Genomic DNA, 22,794 nt, shown 5'->3' with positions numbered 1-22,794 from the left:
CTGAGATTGGAGCACTGAAAATTATTGTGGGAATGTTACAGATAGAGTGTGGGATTCAGGAAGATAGCTGTGGAGAGATTATGAGATCGCAGTGGTTTTCAGCTTCGCTGTTCTTGCTGTGACAGATACACACTCTCGGCTGAGAGCTCGGCCGGATGTCAGCGAGGGAACCTACAGCCTCCAGATTCGAGTGAGTGATTCAGGGGAGCCACGTCTGAGCCAGGACCACACGCTGAATGTGACCATCTGTTTCTGCAGTGTGAGAGGGGATTGCACTCCAGGAATAGCTGCACTCCTTGGTACCCATGTGGGTCTGAGCTTTGGTGCTGCGATGGTGATTCTCGCCAGTGTTCTACTCTTACTCTGTGAGTATCACTGTCTGCTTAAACTTCCAACCACCTGACCCAATAGCCCAACAATTGTTTCACATCCTGTCCACGGTGTTACATATCCTAGTTAGAGAGTTTAATGTGAATCAGGCTGTGGTTCTGAGCGCCAGTTACAGTGCTGTGTTCCGGGACAGACATCTGACGACCCAGTGAATTCCACTGCACCATCCTGTAGGTTTTCTCCGTAGTTCTGTCTGAAGGTGGAGCTGTGAAGGTCATGGGGGAACTGGGCTGGTGCAAGAGGAGATAAGGAGAGGATTGAATGAGCTGCCACAGATGGTGGAAAATTCTGGTTGACTGGGGGCAGATTTCGGATCCCACCATCAGCAGGTGGCTCCTCCGTTTCTGCTCAATGTTAGCTGCCTGTGGGGAAATTTTACGTTTTAGGTTTGTGTTGAGGTAGGTTAAAACAGAAGCCAAACACAAACTTCCAGATTTATCAAAGGCGGGATAGGCCTGTGGGTGACCAATCTTCTCCCAAATGGTATGTTTGCCATTTAAATATTATAATGAGGCTCCAAACCTCAGATGCAGTCTCCATTTTCACACTGACCTGTTGGGCTATCTAGGTTTTGGGAAAACCAGCATCTAAAGGGAGGTGAGGACAGCTAGACTCTGCCACCAACATCTCTCAGTAACCTGATGCCTTCAATCACTCTGATACAATTCCCAGAGTGACAATGTTCATTGATCATTACACAATGTTTAGCACCATTTGCAACTTCTCAGATACTGAAGCAGTCTATGTCCAAACTCAGCAAGAGCTAAGTAAGTAAGTAAGTTTATTTATTAGTGTCACAAGTAGGCTTACATTAACATTGGAATGAAGTTACTGTGAAAATCCCCTCGTCTCCACACTCCGACGCCAGTTCGGGTACACTGAGGGAGAATTTAGCATGGCCAATGCACTCTAACCAGCACGTCTTTCAGACTGTGGGAGGAAACTGGAGCACCCAGAGGAAATCCACGAAGACACAAGGAGAACGTGCAAACTCCACACGGACATGACCCAAGCTGGGAATTGAACTAGGGTCCTTGGCACTGTTAGGCAGCAGTGCTAACCACTGTTGGACAACATTCAGGCTTGGGCTTACAAATGGCAAGTAATATTTTTGCCACACATTAACAGGCAATGACCATCTCCAACAAGAGAAAATCTAACCATTTCCCCTTGACGTTCCGTGACATTCCCATCACTGAATCCCTGGAGAGACGAAGGATGAGAGGTGACCTGATAGAGGTTTACAAGATGTTGAGAGGTCTGGATAGGGTAGACTCTCAGAGGCTATTTCCAAGGGCTGAAATGGTTGCTACGAGAGGACACAGGTTTAAGGTGCTGGGGGGTAGGTACAGAGGAGATGTCAGGGGTAAGTTTTTCACTCAGAGGGTGGTGGGTGAGTGGAATCGGCTGACGTCGGTGGTGGTGGAGGCAAACTCGTTGGGGTCTTTTAAGAGACTTCTGGATGAGTACATGGGATTTAATGGGATTGAGGGCTATAGATAGGCCTAGAGGTAGGGATATGATCAGCGCAACTTGTGGGCCGAAGGGCCTGTTTGTGCTGTGGCTTTCTATGTTCTATGTTCTATCAACATTCCGGGGTTTACCATTGACCAGAAACTGAACTGAACTAGCCATATAAATACCGGCTAACAGAACCGGTCAAAGGCTAGGAATCCTGTGATGACTAACTCACCTTGTGACTTCCCAAAGCCTGTCCACCATCTACAAGGCACAAGTCAGGAGTGTGTTGGAATAATTTTCATTTGCCTGGATGAGTGCAGCTCCATAAACACTCAAGAAGCTCCAACACCATCCAGGACAAAGCAGCCCACTTGACTGGTACCTTATCCACAAACATTCATTCCCTCCATAACCGATGAAAGTGGCAGCCATATGTCGTCTACTTCCTCTTAGCAGTCCCTTAGAATCAAGGATGACTCAATTGCACTGTGGTTTGAAGGGTTCTGAAATGCTGATGGGTCCAATGCACGATCTTCAGACTGCCCCATGTGGGGCAGTTGTGGTTTGAAGGGTTGGGCAAATTAGGTGTTGAGAGGTTTGTGGGTTCTCTCCAACATCTCAATTTCACCTCTGAGTGTTCCCAACGAAGTCTCTCAATGTGTTTAGTGCCTTCCCGAACAAACCTTCTCTATGAGGGTCAGTTACAAGCCAGAGCCTCTAATAAGTCAGCAGGAATGTTTGACCTCTTTAGGGATTTTTTGAGGACACCCCTAAAGTTTTTCTACTGCCATCCTGGACTGTCCTGCTGTAACTGAATTCTGGATAAACAGTTGCTCTGGGTGTCTGATGTCAGACGTACGAATGACGTGTCCTATCTGCTGGGATTGGGCACACTGGCTTGGGAGAGGCTCGGGGAGAAAAAAACCAGAGGGCATGGGTTAAGGGTGAAAGGAGAAAAGTTTAAAGGGAGTGGTGGGAGTGTGGAATGAGCTGCCGGATAAAGTGGTAAATGCGGGGTCACTTTTAACATTTAAGAAAAACTTGGACGGGTTCATGGATGAGAGGGGTGTGGAGGGATATGGTCCAAGTGCAGGTCAGTGGGACTAGGCATAAAATGGTTCGGCGCAGACAAGAAGGGCCAAAAGGCCTGTTTCTGAGCTGTAATTTTCTATGGTTCTATGGGTGGTGTGCCTTTCTTGCCACATTTGGAGAACGGTAAGAAGTCTCAGGTGATGAAGGAGCTCGTGATTCCACATAAACCTGCTGGACTTTAACCTGGTGTTGTGAGACTTCTTACCATGCTCACCCCAGTCCAACAGTGGAGTCTCCACATCACATTTGGAGAATGTTGTGAAGGCATCGCTGATGGTAGTTCTCTGGTGCAGGCTGCAACATATATCATCGACAAGATGCACTGCAGCAAGTCGCCAGGATTCCATTGACAGCACCTTCCAAATTGGTGACCTCTACCACTGAGAAGGACAAGGGCAACAGATACCTGGGAACACCGCCACCTGGAAGTACCTCTCTAAACCATTTATCAAGTTGACTTGGAAATATATCGCCATTCCTTCACTGTTGCTGGGTCAAAATCTTGGAACTCCCTCCCTAACAGCACTGTGGGTGTACCTCCACCATATTGACTGCAGTGGTTCAAGAAGGCAGCTCACCACCACCTTCTCAAGGGAGATTAGGGATGGGCAATAAATGATGGCCCAGCCAGCAATATCCACAAAGAAGGAAAAATAAAAAACTCTGAGAGACAGGAATACTTTGCCCTGGTCCAGGGGAGCCCAGTTCCTGTGTTGAGGTCATTGTGATGGTCATGCTGACTTGTATTCTCTCTCTCTCTTCCTCGTGCTGTCACTGTCCCAGTTCTCATTCTGCTTGTAGCAGTTTCTGACTGCCTTCATCGTCGACACCATCACAAGGGACTCCTGGCTGCTTCTGAAGATGACATTCGGGACAACATTTTAAACTATGATGAGCAGGGAGGAGGCGAGGAAGATCAGGTCAGTGTGGATCTCCCCAAGGAACATCAAACATGTGGCACTGTACAGTGAATATAATCTCCACTCCTCTGAATATAACCCATACCCCTCTGAATATAACCGATACCCCTCTGCATATAACCCTTACCCCTCTGTATATAACCCTTACCCCTCTGTATATAACCCTTACCCCTCTGTATATAACCCTTACCCCTCTGTATATAACCCTTACCCCTCTGTATATAACCCTTACCCCTCTGTATATAACCCTTACCCCTCTGTATATAACCCTTACCCCTCTGTATATAACCCTTACCCCTCTGTATATAACCCTTACCCCTCTGTATATAACCCTTACCCCTCTGTATATAACCCTTACCCCTCTGTATGATCCCCACCCCTTCATAAATAATTCTCATCACCATATATAACCCCCACACCTCAGTATATATCCCCACTTCTCTGGACATAATCCCCACCACTCCTTATATAATCCCCATTCCTGGTATACAATATAATTTTAAATCGGAGATTGATAGTCCTTTGTTAACTACAGTTATTCAGGGATACAGGGAAAAGCCAGGCGGACGGAGTTAGGAGGTCACAGATCAGCCATGGTCTCACTGAATGACAGAACAGGCTCAAGAGGCTGATTGACCTCCTCCTCTCCCTGTGTTTCTATCAGTGATCAAGAGAACCATAGCACATTACAGCACAGAAACAGGCCTTTTGACCCTTCTTGTCTGTGCCGAACCATTTTTCTGCCTAGTCCCACTGACCTGCACCTGGACCATATCCCTCCACACCCCTCTCATCCATGTACCTGTCCAAGTTTTTCTTGAATGTTAAAAGTGAGCCCGCATTTACCACTTCATCTGGCAGCTCATTCAAAACTCCCACCACTCTGTGTGAAGAAGCCCCCCCTAATATTCCCTTAAATTTTTCCCCCTTCACCCTTAACCCATGCCCTCTAGTTATTTTCTCCCCTAGCCTCAGTGGAAAAAGCCTGCTTGCATTCACTCTATCTATACCCATCATAATTTTATACACCTCTATCAAATCTCCCCTCATTCTTCTACGCTCCAGGGAATAAAATCCTAACCTATTCAACCTTTCTCTGTAACTCAGTTTCTCATGTCCCGGCAACATCCTTGTAAACCTTCTCTGCACTCTTTCAACCTTATTAATATCCTTCCTGTAATTAGGTGACCAAAACTGCACACAATACTCTAAATTCAGCCTCACCAATGTCTTATACAACCTCACCATAACATTCCAACTCTTATACTCAATACTTTGATTTATAAAGGCCAATGTACCAAAAGCACTCTTTACAACCCTATCTACCTGTGACGCCACTTTTAGGGAATTATGTATCTGTATTCCCAGATCCCTCTGTTCTACTGCACTCTTCAGTGTCCTACCATTTACCTGGCATGTTCTACCTTGGTTTGTCCTTCCAAAGTACAATACCTCACACTTGTTTGCATTAAACTCCATCTGCCATTTTTCAGCCCATTTTTCTAGCTGGTCCAAATCCCTCTGCAAGCTTTGAAAACCTTCCTCACTGTCCACTACACCTCCAATCTTTGTATCATCAGCAAATTTGCTGATCCAATTTACCACATTATCATCCAGATCATTGATATAGATGACAAACAACAATGGACCCAGCACAAATCCCTGTGGCACACCACTAGTCACAGGCCTCCACTCAGAGAAGCAATCCTCCACTACCACTCTCTGGCTTCTTCCATTGAGCCAATGTCTAATCCAATTTACTACCTCTCCATGTATACCTAGCGACTGAACCTTCCTAACTAACCTCCCATACGGGACCTTATCAAAGGCCTTACTGAAGTCCATGTAGACAACATCCACTGCCTTTCCCTTTGGAGGAAATAATAGCAAATAGGATTATTATCTAAATGGAAAAAAATTACAACATGCTACTGTGCATAGGGACCTGGGGGTCCTTGTGCATGAGACGCAAAAGCCCACTCTGCAGGTGCAACAGGTGATCAAGAAGGCAAATGGGATGTTGGCCTATATCGGAAGGGGGGTAGAATATAAAAGCAGAGATGTCTTGCTGCATCTGTACAGGGCATTGGTGAGGCCGCAGCTGGAATACTGTGTGCAGTATTGGCCCCCTTATTTGCAGAAGGATATATTGGCCTTGGAGGGAGTGCAGAGAAGGTTCACCAGGTTAATACCAGAGATGAGGGGTGTTGATTATGAGGAGAGACTGAGCAGATTGGGTTTGTACTCGTTGGAATTTAGAAGGCTGAGGGGGGATCTTATAGAGACCTATAAGATAATGAAGGGGCTGGATAGGGTAGAGGTGGAGAGATTCTTTCCACTTAGAAAGGAAACCAGAACTAGAGGGCACAGCCTCAAAATAAAGGGGGGTCAGTTTAGCACAGAGTTGAGGAGGAACTTCTTCTCTCAGAGGGTGGTGAATCTCTGGAATTCTCTGCCCACTGAAATGGTGGAGGCTACCTCGTTGAATATGGTTAAATCACGGATAGATGGATTCCTGATCGGAAGGGAATTAGGGGTTATGGAGATCAGGCGGATAAGTGGAACTGATCCACTTCAGATCAGCCATGATCTTATTGAATGGCGGGGCAGGCTCGAGGGGCTAGATGGCCTACTCCTGCTCCTATTTCTTATGTTCTTATGTTCCTATCCACTTTCCTGGTAACCTCCTCGAAAAACTCTAATAGATTGGTTAAACATGACCTACCACGCACAAAGCCATGTTGACTCTCCCTAATAAGTCCCTGTCTATCCAAATATTTGTAGATCCTATCTCTTAGTACTCCTTCCAATAATGTACCTACTACTGACGTCAAACTGACCGACCTATAATTTCCCGCATTACTTTTTGAGCCTTTTTTAAACAACGGAACAACATGAGCTATCCTCCAATCATCCGGCACCTCACCCGTGGATACAGACAGGGCCCCTGCAATTTCAACACTAGTCTCCTTCAAGGTCCGAGGGAATACCCTGTCCAGTCCTGGGGATTTATCTACTCTGATTTGCCTCAAGACAGCAAGCACCTCCTCCCCTTTAATCTGTATAGGTTCCATGACCTCCCTACTTGTTTGCCTTATTTCCATAGACTCCATGCCAGTTTCCTTAGTAAATACTGATGCAAAAAACCCATTTAATATCTCCCCCATTTCTTTTGGTTCCATACATAGCTGACCACTGATCTTCAAGAGGACCAATTTTATCCCTTACTATCCTTTTGCTCTTAATATACCTGTAGAAGCTCTTAGGATTATCCTTCACCTTGTCTGCCAAAGCAACCTCATGTCTTCTTTTAGTCCTCCTGATTTCTTTCTTAAGTAGTTTCTTGCACTTTTTATACTCCTCAAGCATCTTATTTGCTCCCTGTTGCCTATACATGTCATACATTTCTCTCTTCTTTATCAGAGTTCCAATATCCCTCGAGAACCAAGGTTCCTTATTGTTATTCACTTTGTCTTTAATCCTGACAGGAACATACAAACTCTGCACTCTCTAAATTTTTCCTTTGAAGGCCTCCCACTTACCAATCACATCCTTGCCAGAGACCAGCCTGTCCCAATCCACGCTTTTTAGATCCTTGCTCATTTCTTCAAATTTGGCCTTTTTCCAGTTTAGAACCTCAACCAGAGGACCAGATCTATCTTTATCCATGATCAAGTTGAAACTAATGGCATTATGATCAGTGGAACCAAAGTGTTCCCCTACACACACTCCCGTCACTTGTCCTAACTCATTTCCTAATAGGAGATCTAATATTGCATCTTTTCTAGTTGGTACCTCTTATATATTGATTTAGAAAATTTTCCTGAACACATTTTACAAACTCTAACCCGTCTCGACCTTTAAAAGTATGGGAGTCCCAATCTATATGTGGAAAATTAAAATCCCCTACTATCACAACTTTATGTTTCCTGCAGTTGTCTGCTATCTCTCTGCAGATTTGCTCCTCTAATTCTCGCTGACTATTGGGTGGTCTATAATACAACCCCATTAATGTGGTCATACCTTTCCTGTTTCTCAGCTCCACTCATATGGCCTCGGTAGACAAGCCCTCTAATCTGTCCTGCCTGAGCACTGCTGTAACATTTTCCCTGACTAGCAATGCCACCCCCGCCCTTCATCCCTCTGCCTCTATCACGTCTGAAACATCGGAACCCTGGAACATTGAACTGCCAGTCCTGCCCCTCCTGTTGCCAAGTTTCACTAATGGTTGTAATGTCATAATTCCATGTGTCAATCCACGCCCTCAGCTTGTCTGCCTTCCTCGCAATACTCCTGGCATTGAAATAGACACAACTCAGAAGATTATTACCACCACACACAACCCTTCTATTTGTGATTTTGCATGAACTATTAACATCATTTATTTTCACCCCCGCTCCACTATCTGCTCTGGCACTCTGGTTCCCATCCCCCTGCTAATCTAGTTTAAACCCTCCCCAATAACACTAGCAAACCTCCCTGCAAGTATATTGGTCCCCTTGTAGTTCAGGTGTAACCTGTCTCTCTTGTACAGGTCCCACCTGCCCCAGAAGAGGTCCCAATGATCTAGAAATCTGAAACCCTGCCCCTTACACCAGTTCCTCAGCCACGTGTTCATCCGCCCGAGCATCCTACTCTTACCCTCACTGGTACGTGGCACAGGTAGCAATCCTGAGATTACTACCCTCGGGGTCCTGCTTTTTAACTTCCTACCAAGCTCTCTATACTCACTCTTCAGGACTTCCTCACTCTTCCTTCCTATGTCATTGGTACCGATGTGTACCATGACATCTGGCTGATCACCCTCCCACTTCAGAATGCTGTGCACGCGATCAGAGACATCCCTGACCCTGGCACCCGGGAGGCAACAAACCATCCGGGAGTCTCTGTCACAACCACAGAGCCTCCTGTCTGTACCTCTGACAGTCAAGTCCCCTATCACTACCGCTCTCCTCTTCTTCCACCCTCCCTTCTGCGCTGCAGAACCAGACTCAGTGCCAGAGATCCGGCTGCCGATATACCTGTTGTGGAGGGGAATGGCCACGGGAACCCTGCTCTGCCTGCCCTTTCCCTTTCCCTCACTTGACGGTAACCCAATTACCTGTGCTCTGTGCCTTTGGCGTAACTGCCTCCCTGAAGCTACTATCTATAAACTCCTCATTCCCCCGAATGATCCGGAGGTCATCCAGCTCCTGCTCCAGTTCCCTAACGTGGTTTGTTAGGAGCTGCAGCTGGATGCACCTCCTGCAGGTGTCGTTGTCAGGGACACCGGAGGTCTCCCTGACTTCCCACATCCTGCAAGAGAAGCATTCCAACATCCTGCCTGGCATTCTTTCTACTCTGAAGAAACAAAAACAACTTACCGGAACCTACCCTCGCCTCTGCCTGTTCACGCCGAAGCCTGTTTGAGCCAAAGCCGTCCCACTCTGCTCCCTCTCACTCCGCCTCCCGCTCACAACTCTGCCCGCTGGATAGAGCGGCCTGCTTTTTAAACCTTCCGCGCGCTACTGGCTGACGTCAGGTGCCTGCGCAGTCTCGCGTTCCACTCGCTGCCTCCCTTGCTCTGATTCAAAAAATTCACTGGGGCCTACTTCCGGTTTTACACTCGTGGCTGCCTTAGAGAAAAAAAACTCCGAAAAAAAAGAGTAAGTTCAAAATACCTCTCACCTACTAGCTCTCCTCACTTGAACCACCACTCTAGCTGCTCCTCTGGAACAATGAGACAGTGAGAGCAAGACATGGAGTGAGAGAAAGACACACAGATACACACACACACTTGGAGAAAGGAAGAGACATTTGGAGAGAGACAGAAAGAAGATGGAAAGAGACATGAGAGAGGAGGACGCAGAGGGGGGCATCTTGAGACTGGTTCTTAATAGTTCTCTCGTCTAGATGTAATCAATCCTTGTGAAACAGTTAACATTCAGGGAACTTGTATATAAAATTATAGGGTGGGATTTTCCAGCCTCACCCATTTTGAAACCGTAAAATCCCGCCCAAGATCAATGGACCTTTCAGTGGTCCACCCCTCGCCCATTCCAATTCCCGTGGTGGGTGGGACGGTAAAATTCTGGCCAAAAAGTCATAGAGCAATACAGCACGGAAACAGGCCCTTCAGCCCAACCAGTCCATGCCGACCATGGCACCCTCCCAGCTAGTCCCAATTGCCTGCATTTGGCCCATATCCCTCTAATCCTTTCCCACCCATGTACTTATTTAAATGCTTTTTAAATGTTTCTATTTATCCTGCCTCAACTTTCTCTGGCAGCTCATTCCATATACGCACCACCCTCTGCGTGAAGTTGCCCCTCAGGTCCCTTTTAAATCTTTCCCCTCTCACTTTAGACCTATGCCCTCTAGTTTTCAATTCCCCTACCTGGGAAAAAGACTGTGTGTGTCCATCCTATCAATGCCCCTCATGATTTTATACACCTCAATAAGGTCACCCCTCATTCTCCTATGTTCCAAGGAATAAAGCTTGGCCAACCGCTCCAAATAACTCAGGCCCACTGGTCCTGGCAACATCCTCGTAAATCTTCTCTGCACTCTTTCCAGTTTTATCAATATCTTACCTATGACAAAAACTGTTCACAATACCCCAAGTGCGGCCTCACCAACGACTTATAGAACTGTAACATAATGTCCCAACTCCTACACTTAATGCTCTGGCTGATGAAGGCCAATATGCCAAACGCCTTCTTCACCACTCTGTCCACCTGTGGCGCCGCTTTCAACGAACTATGTACTTGTACTCCTAGGTCCCTCTACTGTATAAGTCTTACCCTGGTTTGATTTTCCAAAAAGACAACATGTCACACTTATCTGTATTGAAACCCATTTGCCAATCCTCGGCCCACTTCCCTAACTGATCAAGATCCTCCTGATAACCTTTTGATAACCTTCTTCGCTATCAACAATACCTCCTAATTTATTATCATCCACACACTTACTAGCCATGTCTTGTACATTCACATCCAAATCACTTATATAAATAACATGTAACAAGGGTCCCAACACTGACCCCTGAGGCACACCACTAGTTACAGGCCTCCAGTCAGAGGAACGGCCTTCGACCATCATCTTTTGCTTCCTACCATCGAGCCAATTTTGGGTCCCATGCGACCTAACCTTCCAGACTAGCCTGCTATGCGGGACCTTGTCAAAGGAATTGCTAAAGTCCATATAAACAACACCTGCTGCCCTACCATCATCTATCCTCTTGGTTACCTCTTCAAAATACTCTAAAAGATTCCCACTCACAAAGCAATGCTGACTATCCCTAAGCAGACCTTGACTATCCAAATGTTGGTAGATTCTGAGCCTCAAACTCCCCTCCAGTAGCTTACCCACCACTGATGTCAGGCTCACCGGCCTGTAATTCCCTGGATTGTCTTTGCTACCCTTTTTAAACATTGGAATAACATTAGCCATCCTCCAGTCTTCCAGAACTTTGCCAGTGGAAAGCGATGAAGCAAATATCTCCGAAAGGGCCTCTGCAATTTCTTCCAGAGCCTCCCACAAGATCCAAGGATGCACTTGATCAGGCCCAGGGGATTTATCCACCTTAATGCATTTAAGGCTGCACATACCTCCTCCCTCGTAATATGCATCTGGCCCAAGACATCACCTCTTATTTCCCCTATTTCTTTAGCACCCATGACATTTTCCGAAGTAAACAAAGAGGAGACATATTCGTTCAAAATCTCACCCATCTCCTGTGACTCCACACACAGACAGCCATGCTGATCTTAGAAACATGGAAAAACTACAGCACAATACAGGCCCTTCAGCCCACAAAGTTGTGCCGAACATGTAAGCCTAGTAATCACCTTAGCGATTACTAGGCTTACCTATAACCCTCTATCTTACTAAGTTCCATGTACTTATCTAAAAGTCTCTTAAAAGACCCTATCGAATCGGCCTCCACCACCGTTGCTGGCAGCCCATTCCACGCACCCACCACCCTCTGAGTGAAAAACTTACCCCTGACATCTCCTCTGTACCTACTCCCCAGCACCTTAAACCTGTGTCCTCTTGTGGCAACCATTTCAGCCCTGGGAAAAAGCCTCTGACTGTCCACTCGATCAATACCTCTCAACATCTTAAACACCTCTATCAGGTCACCTTTCATCCTTCGTCTCTCCAAGGAGAAAAGGCCGAGCTCACTCAACCTATTCTCATAAGGCATGCCCCCCAACCCAGGCAACATCCTTGTAAATCTCCTCTGCACCCTTCCAATGGCTTCCACATCCTTCCTGTAATGAGGCGACCAGAACTGAGCACAGTACTCCAAGTGGGGTCTGACCAGGGTCCCATATAGCTGCATCATTATCTCACGACTCCGAAACTCAATTCCTCGATTGATGAAGGCCAGTACACCATATGCCTTCTTAACCACAGCCTCAACCTGCACAGCTGCTTTGAGCGTCCTATGAACTCAGACCCCAAGATCCTTCTGATCTTCCACACTGCCAAGAGTCCTACCATTAATATTATATTCCGCCATCCTATTTGACCTGCCAAATGAACCACTTCACACATATCTGGGTTAAACTCCATCTGCTACTTCTCCGCCCAGTCTTGCATCCTATCAATGTCTCACTGCAACTTCTGACATCCCTCCACACTATCCACAACTATCTTTAAGGGGACCTATTCTCTCTCTAGCCACCCTTTTACTCTTAATAAAGTTATAGAACCTCTTGGGATTATTCTGCCAGATCCATTTCGAACCCACTTTTTGCCCTCCTGATTTCCCTCTGAATGCACTCCTACACTTTTTATATTCATCGAGGGATTCATTTGTTTCCGATTGCTTGAACCCAATGAATGTTTCCTTCTTTTTCCAGACCAGAGCCTCAATGTCCCTCATCTGCCAGGGATCCCTAAACTTGCCAGCCTTTCCCTTCATCCTAACAGGAATATACTGCCCCTGAACTCTTAATATCAGACTTTTAAAAACCTCCCATTTGCCAGTTGTTCCTTTCCCTTCAAACAGCCTCACCCAATTGACCTCTGTTAGATCCTGCCTAATGTCCCCAAAATTAACCCTGCTCCAGTTTACGGCCTTAACCTGTGGACCCTTCTTATCATTTTCCATAACTATTTTAAAACGAATAGCGTTCTGGTCACTGGACCCAAAGTGCTCCCCAACTGACAGTTCAGTCACTTGCCCGACCTCAATTCCCAAGAGGAGGTCCAGTGTTCGACCCTCCCGAGTAGAGTCTCTATATATTGATTGAGGAAACTTTCTTGGACACATTTAACAAATTCCACCCCATCCAGGCCCTTTGCATTCTGAGTGGCCCAGTCAATACTGCGGGAAATTAAAATCTCCCACTAATACTACCCTATTATTCTTACAACTATCTGCAATCTCTCTGCACATCTGCTCCTCTAGTTCCCGTTGGCTATTGGGAGGGTCTATAATCCTATCAGAGTGGCTATCCCTTTCTTGTTGCTAAGTTCTATCCATATGGCCAATCTATATTAAAATTTAGCACAGCAGACATTGCTGAAATTGAGAGATCAGTAAATTATAACTGCTACAGATTACTGGTGTGATTGCTTCAATCCATTTATCAGTTTACTGGTTAATTATGCTGTTTGGTAGTTTGCAGCTTTTCTGAAGTTGAGGAAGATCACAGGAAACAACTAGTCAGTAAAATACAGTAATGAGAGTTTCTGTTTGATGCCTGCATATAATTTCTGTCCTGGAAATATAGTTACTGATTTTTATGCACTCTGTCACACTGCTCCCTGGCTCTGAGTAACAGTGGGGTTTATTCCCCCAGGATGCTTATAATATTGACCAGTTAAGGAACCCGGATGAAGTCCTGTCCCCAACCCCAATCAGAGGAAAGCAACCAATCAGAAGAGATGCTCCCTTCAATTATGGGCAGCCACAGTATCCAAGGAAACCGCCAGCTGATCCCAACGACATCAAGGATTTCATTAATGAGGTGAGTTTCTAAAGGGGGAGCTCGGTGCCAATGGAACAAACTCTAATCCTCCCAATTTGGCCATCTGCACGTTGTGTTCTTATTAACTGTAGGTTGACCTGCATCTGCATTATAAACTTCATTCACCCTGTACAGTAATACACCACTAACCGAGTGATACCAATCTCACTGACCCAATGGAAAAACAGTTTGTTAATATAGGAAACCAGCTTATTAACTATAGTTATTAATAACTATTAACTATCTAACTGGATATGGGTCCAATAAATACAACTGTAGGTATAGTATTAAAATTATTTAGGAATATTATACCTACAGTTTGCATCTTATGGATTTGAGAAGCTGATAAATAACTCATCATAAATACAAACTATCCACAAATAGTGCATCCTATGAAGTCACCTATCCCCCACCATACACTGATATTAATCAGCACAGTGGCACAGCAGTTAGCACTGCTGCCTCACAGCGCCAGGGACCCAGGTTCGATTCCCGGCTTGGGTCACTGTCATAGAGCCATTGAGGTTTACAGCATGGAAACAGGCCCTTCGGCCCAACTTGTCCATGCCGCCCCTTTTTTAAAAAAAAACCCTGAAGCCAATCCCAATTGCCTGCATTTGGCCCATATCCCTCTATACCCATCGTACTTATGTAACTATCTAAATGCTTTTTAAAAGACAAAATTGTATCCGCCTCTACTACTACCTCTGGCAGCTTGTTCCAGACACTCACCACCCTCTGTGTGAAAAAATTGCCCCTCTGGACACTTTTGTATTTCTCCCCTCTCACCTTAAACCTATGCCCTCTAGTTTTAGATTCCCCGACCTTTGGGAAAAGATAATGACTATCTAGCTGATCTGTGCCCCTCATTATTTTATAGACCTCTATAAGATCACCTCTCAGCCTCCTACGCCCCAGAGAAAAAAGTCCCAGTCTATCCAACCTCTCTTTATAACTCAATCCATCAAGTCCCGGTAGCATCCTAGTAAATCTTTTCTGCACTCTTTCTTCTTTAATAATATCCTTTCTATAATAGGGTGACCAGAATTGCACACAGTATTCCAAGTGTGGCCTTCCCAATGTCTTGTACAACTTCAACAAGACGTCTCAACTCCTGTATTCAATGTTCTGACCGATGAAACCAAGCATGCCGAATGCATTCTTCACCACTCTGTCCACCTGTGACTTCACTTTCAAGGAGCTATGAACATGTACCCCTAGATCTCTTTGTTCTGTAACTCTCCCCAATGCTCTACTATTAACTGTCTATGTGGAGTCTGCACATTTTCCCCTTGTCTGTGTGGTTTGCTCCGGGTGCTCCGGTTTCCTCCCACACTCCAAAAGATGTGCTGGTTAGGTGCACTGGCCATGCTGAATTCTCCCTCAGTGTACCCGAAGAGGTGCTGGAGTGTGGCACCTGGGGGATTTTCACAATAACTTCATTGTAGTGTTAATGTAAGCCTACTTGTGACACTAATAAATAAACTTTAAACTAATGTTGCCGGTATAGACTTACATAATCCCAATGAGCCAGTACTGCCATATACCACTAGCTATCCTGGCAGTGCCGTGTGCTCTGACCTCTCTCCCCGGCAGTGCCGTGTGCTCTGACCTCTCTCCCTGGCAGTGCCATGTGCTCTGACCTCTCTCCCCGGCAGTGCCGTGTGCTCTGACCTCTCTCCCTGGCAGTGCCGTGTGCTCTGAGCTCTCTCCCTGGCAGTGCCGTGTGCACTGACCTCTCTCCCTGGCAGTGCCATGTGCTCTGACCTCTCTCCCTGGCAGTGCCATGTGCTCTGACCTCTCTCCCTGGCAGTGCCATGTGCTCTGACCTCTCTCCCCGGCAGTGCCGTGTGCTCTGACCTCTCTCCCCGGCAGTGCCGTGTGCTCTGACCTCTCTCCCTGGCAGTGCCGTGTGCTCTGACCTCTCTCCCTGGCAGTGCCGTGTGCTCTGACCTCTCTCCCTGGCAGTGCCGTGTGCTCTGACCTCTCTCCCTGGCAGTGCCATGTGCTCTGAGCTCTCTCCCCGGCAGTGCCGTGTGCTCTGACCTCTCTCCCTGGCAGTGCCGTGTGCTCTGAGCTCTCTCCCCGGCAGTGCCGTGTGCTCTGAGCTCTCTCCCCGGCAGTGCCGTGTGCTCTGACCTCTCTCCCCGGCAGTGCCGTGTGCTCTGAGCTCTCTCCCCGGCAGTGCCGTGTGCTCTGAGCTCTCTCCCCGGCAGTGCCGTGTGCTCTGACCTCTCTCCCTGGCAGTGCCATGTGCTCTGAGCTCTCTCCCTGGCAGTGCCGTGTGCTCTGAGCTCTCTCCCCGGCAGTGCCGTGTGCTCTGACCTCTCTCCCCGGCAGTGCCGTGTGCTCTGAGCTCTCTCCCTGGCAGTGCCGTGTGCTGCTATCATTGTGTTCCTCATTAACTTCTCCTTTGGTCTTTTTGTAGGGATTGGATGCAGCTGATAATGATCCAAATGCCCCACCGTATGACACTGCTCTGATCTATGACTACGAGGGTGAGGGCTCTCTCGCTGAGACTCTGAGCTCCATCACATCCAGGGCTTCGGACTCGGACCAGGATTACAACTACCTCAGTGACTGGGGCCCTCGCTTCAAGAAGCTGGCTGATATGTACGGCGACCACTAATTCTCATCTCGCTGAGATCCCCAGAGCTTCAGTCTGAGGAAATGTATTCTTTTGACTGAATCACTAAATGTTGGAAATTATTCTCATTCTTTATCAATATTTTGGACGGGTTCCCACCTGAATTCTGAGCCACGACTCTGTGGTATGGGACACAACAGCTAAACCTTTCATCTCAGGCATCAGTGGGTTAGGGTGATATTGAGCTGAACGTGTTGTAAACTCAGTCCATCACACTGGCATTTCTTCCCATGTTCACAATCAGAAAATTAGGAGGCTAAAAGGGAAAGAGAGAAAGTGAGAGAGACAGACAGAGAGGTATGGTGATTGATGGAGAGACAGATAAAATAAGATGAAGATGGAGGGGGAGAGAAACCAGGTAAGATAGTGAGAGAGCATGAGGAGAGTAAGGTAGAAATGGAGAGAGTGGGAAAGAGAGACAGAGATCGAGTAGGATATGGAGAGGGAGAGTGAGTGAGACAGTGAAAGAAGTATTGAGAGTAAACGGAGAGAGCAAGACAGAGAACACATTGAGATAGGGAACATTGTGCAAAAGGGGAGTTGGATGGGGTACAGTGTGTGTGTGAGGGTGGGGAGTTGGATGGGGTACAGTGTGTATGAGGGGGTGGGGAGTAGGATGGGTTACAGTATGTGTGAGGTTGGGGAGTAGGATGGGGTACAGTGTGCATGAGGGGGTGGGGAGTTGGATGGGGTACAGTGTGTGTGAGGGTGGGGAGTTAGATGGGGTACAGTGTGTTTGTGAGGGTGGGGAGTTGGATAGGATACAGTGTGTGTGTGAGGGTGGGGAGTTGGATGGGATACAGTGTGTGTGTGTGAGGGTGGGGAGTTGGATGGGATACAGTGTGTGTGTGAGGGTGGGGAGTTGGATGGGGTACAGTGTGTGTGTGAGGGTGGGGAATTGGATGGGATACAGTGTGTGTGTGAGGGTGGGGAGTTGGATGGGATACAGTGTGTGTGTGAGGGTGGGGAGTTGGATGGGATACAGTGTGTGTGTGAGGGTGGGGAGTTGGATGGGGTACAGTGTGTGTGTGAGGGTGGGGAGTTGGATGGGGTACAGTGTGTGTGTGAGGGTGGGGAGTTGGATGGGGTACAGTGTGTGTGTGAGGGTGGGGAGTTGGATGGGGTACAGTGTGTGCGTGAGGGTGGGGAGTTGGATGGGTTACAGTGTGTGTGTGAGGGTGGGGAGTTGGATGGGATACAGTGTGTGTGTGAGGGTGGGGAGTTGGATGGGTTACAGTGTGTGTGTGAGGGTGGGGAGTTGGATGGGGTACAGTGTGTGTGTGAGGGTGGGGAGTTGGATGGGATACAGTGTGTGTGTGAGGGTGGGGAGTTGGATGGGATACAGTGTGTGTGTGAGGGTGGGGAGTTGGATGGGGTACAATGTGTGTGTGTGAGGGTGGGGAGTTGGATGGGATACAGTGTGTGTGTGAGGGTGGGGAGTTGGATTGGATACAGTGTGTGTGTGAGGGTGGGGAGTTGGATGGGGTACAGTGTGTGTGTGAGGGTGGGGAGTTGGATGGGGTACAGTGTGTGTGTGAGGGTGGGGAGTTGGATGGGGTACAGTGTGTGTGTGAGGGTGGGGAGTTGGATGGGGTACAGTGTGTGTGTGAGGGTGGGGAGTTGGATGGGATACAGTGTGTGTGTGAGGGTGGGGAGTTGGATGGGATACAGTGTGTGTGTGAGGGTGGGGAGTTGGATGGGGTACAGTGTGTGTGTGAGGGTGGGGAGTTGGATGGGGTACAGTGTGTGTGTGAGGGTGGGGAGTTGGATGGGGTACAGTGTGTGTGTGAGGGTGGGGAGTTGGATGGGGTACAGTGTGTGTGTGAGGGTGGGGAGTTGGATGGGGTACAGTGTGTGTGTGAGGGTGGGGAGTTGGATGGGGTACAGTGTGTGTGTGAGGGTGGGGAGTTGGATGGGGTACAGTGTGTGTGTGAGGGTGGGGAGTTGGATGGGGTACAGTGTGTGTGTGAGGGTGGGGAGTTGGATGGGGTACAGTGTGTGTGAGAGGGTGGGGAGTTGGATGGGGTACAGTGTGTGTGTGAGGGTGGGGAGTTGGATGGGGTACAGTGTGTTTGAGCGTCTCGGCTGCTGTGGAGTAAGGGAGACACGAGTTCTGCTTCTTCATAAAATACCTTTATTTCTTTGATCCAACTTCACACACAATTCTCCACCAACAACCCAGTGCCACCTGGGGCCCCTTTATATAGCAGTGACTTCTATTGAATAATTGCCTGACTTCCGACCCTGAATTCCTTCCTCAGCCCAGGGATTACCATAGCTTCAAAATCACTCCTACCACCCCACAAAAAATCATCAACACGCACCATAAAGATTTTCTTCTTAATGCCAGTAAAGCATCGCAGGATTTGCTTTCAACTGGCAATTAAACCGATTTTACCGAAAAATACCAATCTCGAGACGCATCATTCAGCCCATATACACATTTATTTAATTTCCAGATTACCCCTTCTGTGTTAGCTGCCTCTTTGGGAGGACGGAGAAAGATGTCTCTCTGAAGCTGATGCCCCTGCAAAAAGGCAGCTTTAATATCGATAGATTTGCATTCCCGGGCCTTTGTAGCTAACAGAGCCAAGAAGATCTTTAAAATAATCTTTCCTGCCGTAGGTGAATCTACCCTTAAATCCTGGTCTCCTGAGTTTTCTTCAAATCTCCTTGCCATGAGCCTGGCCTTTGCCTTATAAGCTCCATCAGGAAGCACCCTTTCCGTGCAAATCCATCTGTGAGATAGAGCTCTTTGTCCCCTATCTGGTACCTCCGTATATACCCCAAATTCACTCCAACTATGCAGTTCTTGCTGTTTAACATCTTTTATAACTTTTTCATCTAATTTATTGGAAGCTGCCAAAACCTCGCGAGCATGTGGGCTTCTACTCCTAGTATCGTTCGTAGTTTTACCCCCTATTCTGAGACCTTGTCAAGCTACACCCCCTTTTCCCACCTGATATCTCATTCTAAACTACCATTGCTTGATCTTTCCCTCCTGCTGTGGGATGTTCCTTCAATAGTTCTCGATCTCTTCCTGTGATCACCTTCACTATCGGACTTGCTATCTGAACTGGCGCTACATTTCTGTGCCCTCCATTATTGAACTTCGTGTTCCCAATCCATGGTCTTGACATCCTTCCCTGTATTCTGTACATTCGTGATGTGGAGATGCCGGTGTTGGACTGGGATAAACACAGTAAGGAGCCTAACAACACCAGGTTAAAGTCCAACAGGTTTATTTGGTAGCAAACGCCACTAGCTTTCGGAGCACTGCTCCTTTGTCAGGAGGAAGACGAAGTCGCTGATGAAGGAGCAGCGCTCCGAAAGCTAGTGGCGTTTGCTACCAAATAAACCTGTTGGACTTTAACCCGGTGTTAGACTCCTTATTCTGTACATTCAACCAGTGTTTATACTTTCCAGTGGCCTTCCCTGCTCTACTAATGACAGTTGCATCCTTCCATTGACTGGACCCCTCAGGCAAGTAAGTCACTTTTGTAAGAACTTCTGGCAGTTGTCCTTTAGGAAGAATGGCCTGTTCTAGTTCATCAGAAGTATTGTGTTCCTCTACCGATACCCTGTCTATTTCAGTTAACTGGTTCTCATAATTCTATAACACGTAAGTATCAGCTGACCCTGGTTCCTCATCATGTTTGTCTACTATTTCTAAATTTGCAAATTGGCAATCTGTACCCATTATCCTTGATGAATGTGCCCCAATAGTCTGATTACGATGTTGCAAAACAATTGTTTTGCCAGGAGTAAAGAGGGCTAAAAGGGGTCATGAAAAAGCATTGGCCAGCAGGATTAAGGAAAATCCCAAGGCTTTTTATACAGAGATAAAGAGCAAGAGGGTAGCCAGGGAGAGGGTTGGCCCACTCAAGGACAGGAGAGGGAATCTATGCGTGGAGCCAGAGGAAATGGCGAGGTATTAAATGAGTACTTTGCGTCAATATTCACCAGAGAGAAGGACTTGGTGGATGATGAGTCTGGGAAAGGGTGTTTGAATCATGTTGAGATCAAAAAGGAGGTGGTATTGGGGTTCTTGAGAAACATTAAGGTAGACAAGTCCCCAGGGCCTGATGAGATATACCCCAGAATACTGAGAGAGGCAAGGGAGGAAATTGCTGGGGCCTTGAGAGAAATCTTTGTATCCTCACTGGCTACAGGGGAGGACGATGTGGAGATGCCGGTGTTGGACTGGGGTAAACACAGTAAGAGTTTTAACAACACCAGGTTAAAGTCCAACAGGTTTATTTGGTAGCAAAAGCTACTTTTGGTAGCAAAAGTGGCTTTTGCTACCAAATAAATCTGTTGGACTTTAACCTGGTGTTGTGAGACTTCTTACTACAGGGGAGGACCCAGAGGATTGGAGAACAGCCAATGTCGTTCCTTTGTTTAAGAAGGGTAGCAAGAATAATTCGGGTAATTACAGGCTGGTGAGCCTTACATCAGTGGTAGGGAAATTATTGGAGAGGATTCGCCGAGACAGGATTTATTCCCACTTGGAAATAAGTGGACGTATTGGCGAGAGGCAACATGGTTTTGTGAAAGGGAGGTCGTGTCTCACTAACTTGATCGAGTTCTTCGAGGAAGTGACGAAGATGATTGATGAGGATAGGGCAGTGGATGTTGTCTGCATAGACTTCAGTAAGGCCTTTGGCAAGGTCCCTCATGGCAGACTGGTGCAGAAGGTGAAGTCACATGGGATCAGAGGTGAGCTGGCAAGGTGGAGACAAAACTGGCTCGCTCATAGAAGACAGAGGGTAGCAGTGGAAGGGTGCGTTTCTCAATGGAGGGCTGTCACAAGTGACGTTCCTCAATGCTGGGGCCTTTGCTGTTTGTAATATCTATAAATGATTTGGAGGAAAATGTAACTGGTTTGATTAGTAAGTTTGCGGACGACGCAAAGATTGGTGGAATTGCGGATAGCGATGAGGACCAACAGAGGATACAGCAGGGTATAGATCGGTTGGAGGTTTGGGCGGAGAGATGGAGTTTGATCCGGACAAATGTGAGGTAATGCATTTTGAAAGGTCTAATGTGGATAGGAAATATACAGTAAATGGCAGAACCCTTAGGAGTATTAGAACATAGAACATAGAACAGTACAGCACAGAACAGGCCCTTCGGCCCACGATGTTGTGCCGACCTTCATCTGAAACCAAGATCAAGCTATCCCACTCCCTACCATCCTGGTGTGCTCCATGTGCCTATCCAATAACCGCTTAAATGTTCCTAAAGTGTCTGACTCCACTATCACTGCAGGCAGTCCATTCCACACCCCAACCACTCTCTGCGTGAAGAACCTACCTCTGATATCCTTCCTATATCTCCCACCATGAACCCTATAGTTATGCCAGATAGTTATTGATAGGCAGAGGGATCTGGGTGTACAAGTACACAGGTCACTGAAAGTGGCAACGCAGGTGGAGATGGTAGCCAAGAAGGCATATGGCATGCTTGCCTTAATCGGCTTGGGCACTGAGTTTAAAAATTGGCAAGTCATGTTGCAATTTTATAGAACCTTTGTTGGGCCGCACTTGGAATATAGTATTCAATTCTGGTTGCCACACTACCAGAAGGATGTGGAGGCTTTGGAGAGGGTACAGAAAAGATTTACCAGGATGTTGCCTGGTATGGAGGGCATTAACCATGAGGGGAGATTGGAGAAACTTGGTTTGTTCTCACTGAAACGACGGAGGTTGAGGGGGATCTGAAAGAAGTCTACAAGATTATGACGGGCATGGACAGAGTGGATAATCAAAAGCTTTTACCCAGGGTGGAAGAGTCAATTACTAGGGGGCATAGATTTGAAGTGCGAGGGGCAAGGTTTAAAGAGATGTATGAGGCAGGTTTTTTACACAAAGGGTGGTGGGTGCCTGGAACTCGTTGCCGGAGGAGGTAGTGGAAGCGGATATGATAGTGCCTTTTAAGGGTCATCTTGGCAAATACATGAATAGGATGGGAATAGAGATATGATCCCCGGAAGGGTAGGGGGTTTTAGTTCAGTCAGGCAGCATGGTCGGTGCAGGCTTGGAGGGCCGAAGAGCCTGTTCCCTTGCTGTAATTTTCTTTGTTCTTTATCTCTGCCTGTAACCTTCCCTGGGCCTTTCCATTCATTAAAATTATCTCTCTGATATGTCTCCTTGCTGGAAAACGGTGTTTGATGGCCGTGCCTTAAAGCTCCGTGAATTCTTTCAGAAACATCTGCTTCCAAAAATGCTCTTCTACTTGTGTGCAATGCATTTAAATGCTCAACAAAGGCAGAGCCAATTGTCAACCCTTCCCAAGCTGGAGGCTGGTCATTCAAAATGGA

The 22,794-nt window shown here is 47.1% G+C and overlaps 1 protein-coding gene across 2 annotated transcripts in view; it reads left to right on the top strand.

Moving 5' to 3' along the window:
- Positions 1–17,012, top strand: part of cdh15 (cadherin 15, type 1, M-cadherin (myotubule)) — a 98,275-nt gene extending 81,263 nt beyond the window's left edge. For both annotated transcript variants that reach the window (XM_078210466.1, XM_078210465.1), the window contains 4 exons: positions 126–365; positions 3,727–3,863; positions 13,658–13,825; positions 16,254–17,012. In XM_078210466.1, coding sequence (XP_078066592.1) covers positions 126–365; positions 3,727–3,863; positions 13,658–13,825; positions 16,254–16,454 — 746 coding nt within the window. In that variant the 3' untranslated portion in view covers positions 16,455–17,012. The remainder of the gene's footprint in view (positions 1–125; positions 366–3,726; positions 3,864–13,657; positions 13,826–16,253) is intronic.
- The last annotated feature ends 5,782 nt before the right edge of the window (positions 17,013–22,794 follow it).

The sequence above is a fragment of the Mustelus asterias genome, chromosome 4 (assembly GCF_964213995.1).
Source record: "Mustelus asterias chromosome 4, sMusAst1.hap1.1, whole genome shotgun sequence".
In the NCBI taxonomy this organism is placed as follows: domain Eukaryota; kingdom Metazoa; phylum Chordata; class Chondrichthyes; order Carcharhiniformes; family Triakidae; genus Mustelus; species Mustelus asterias.
This window is presented reverse-complemented; position numbering and strand designations above follow the sequence as displayed.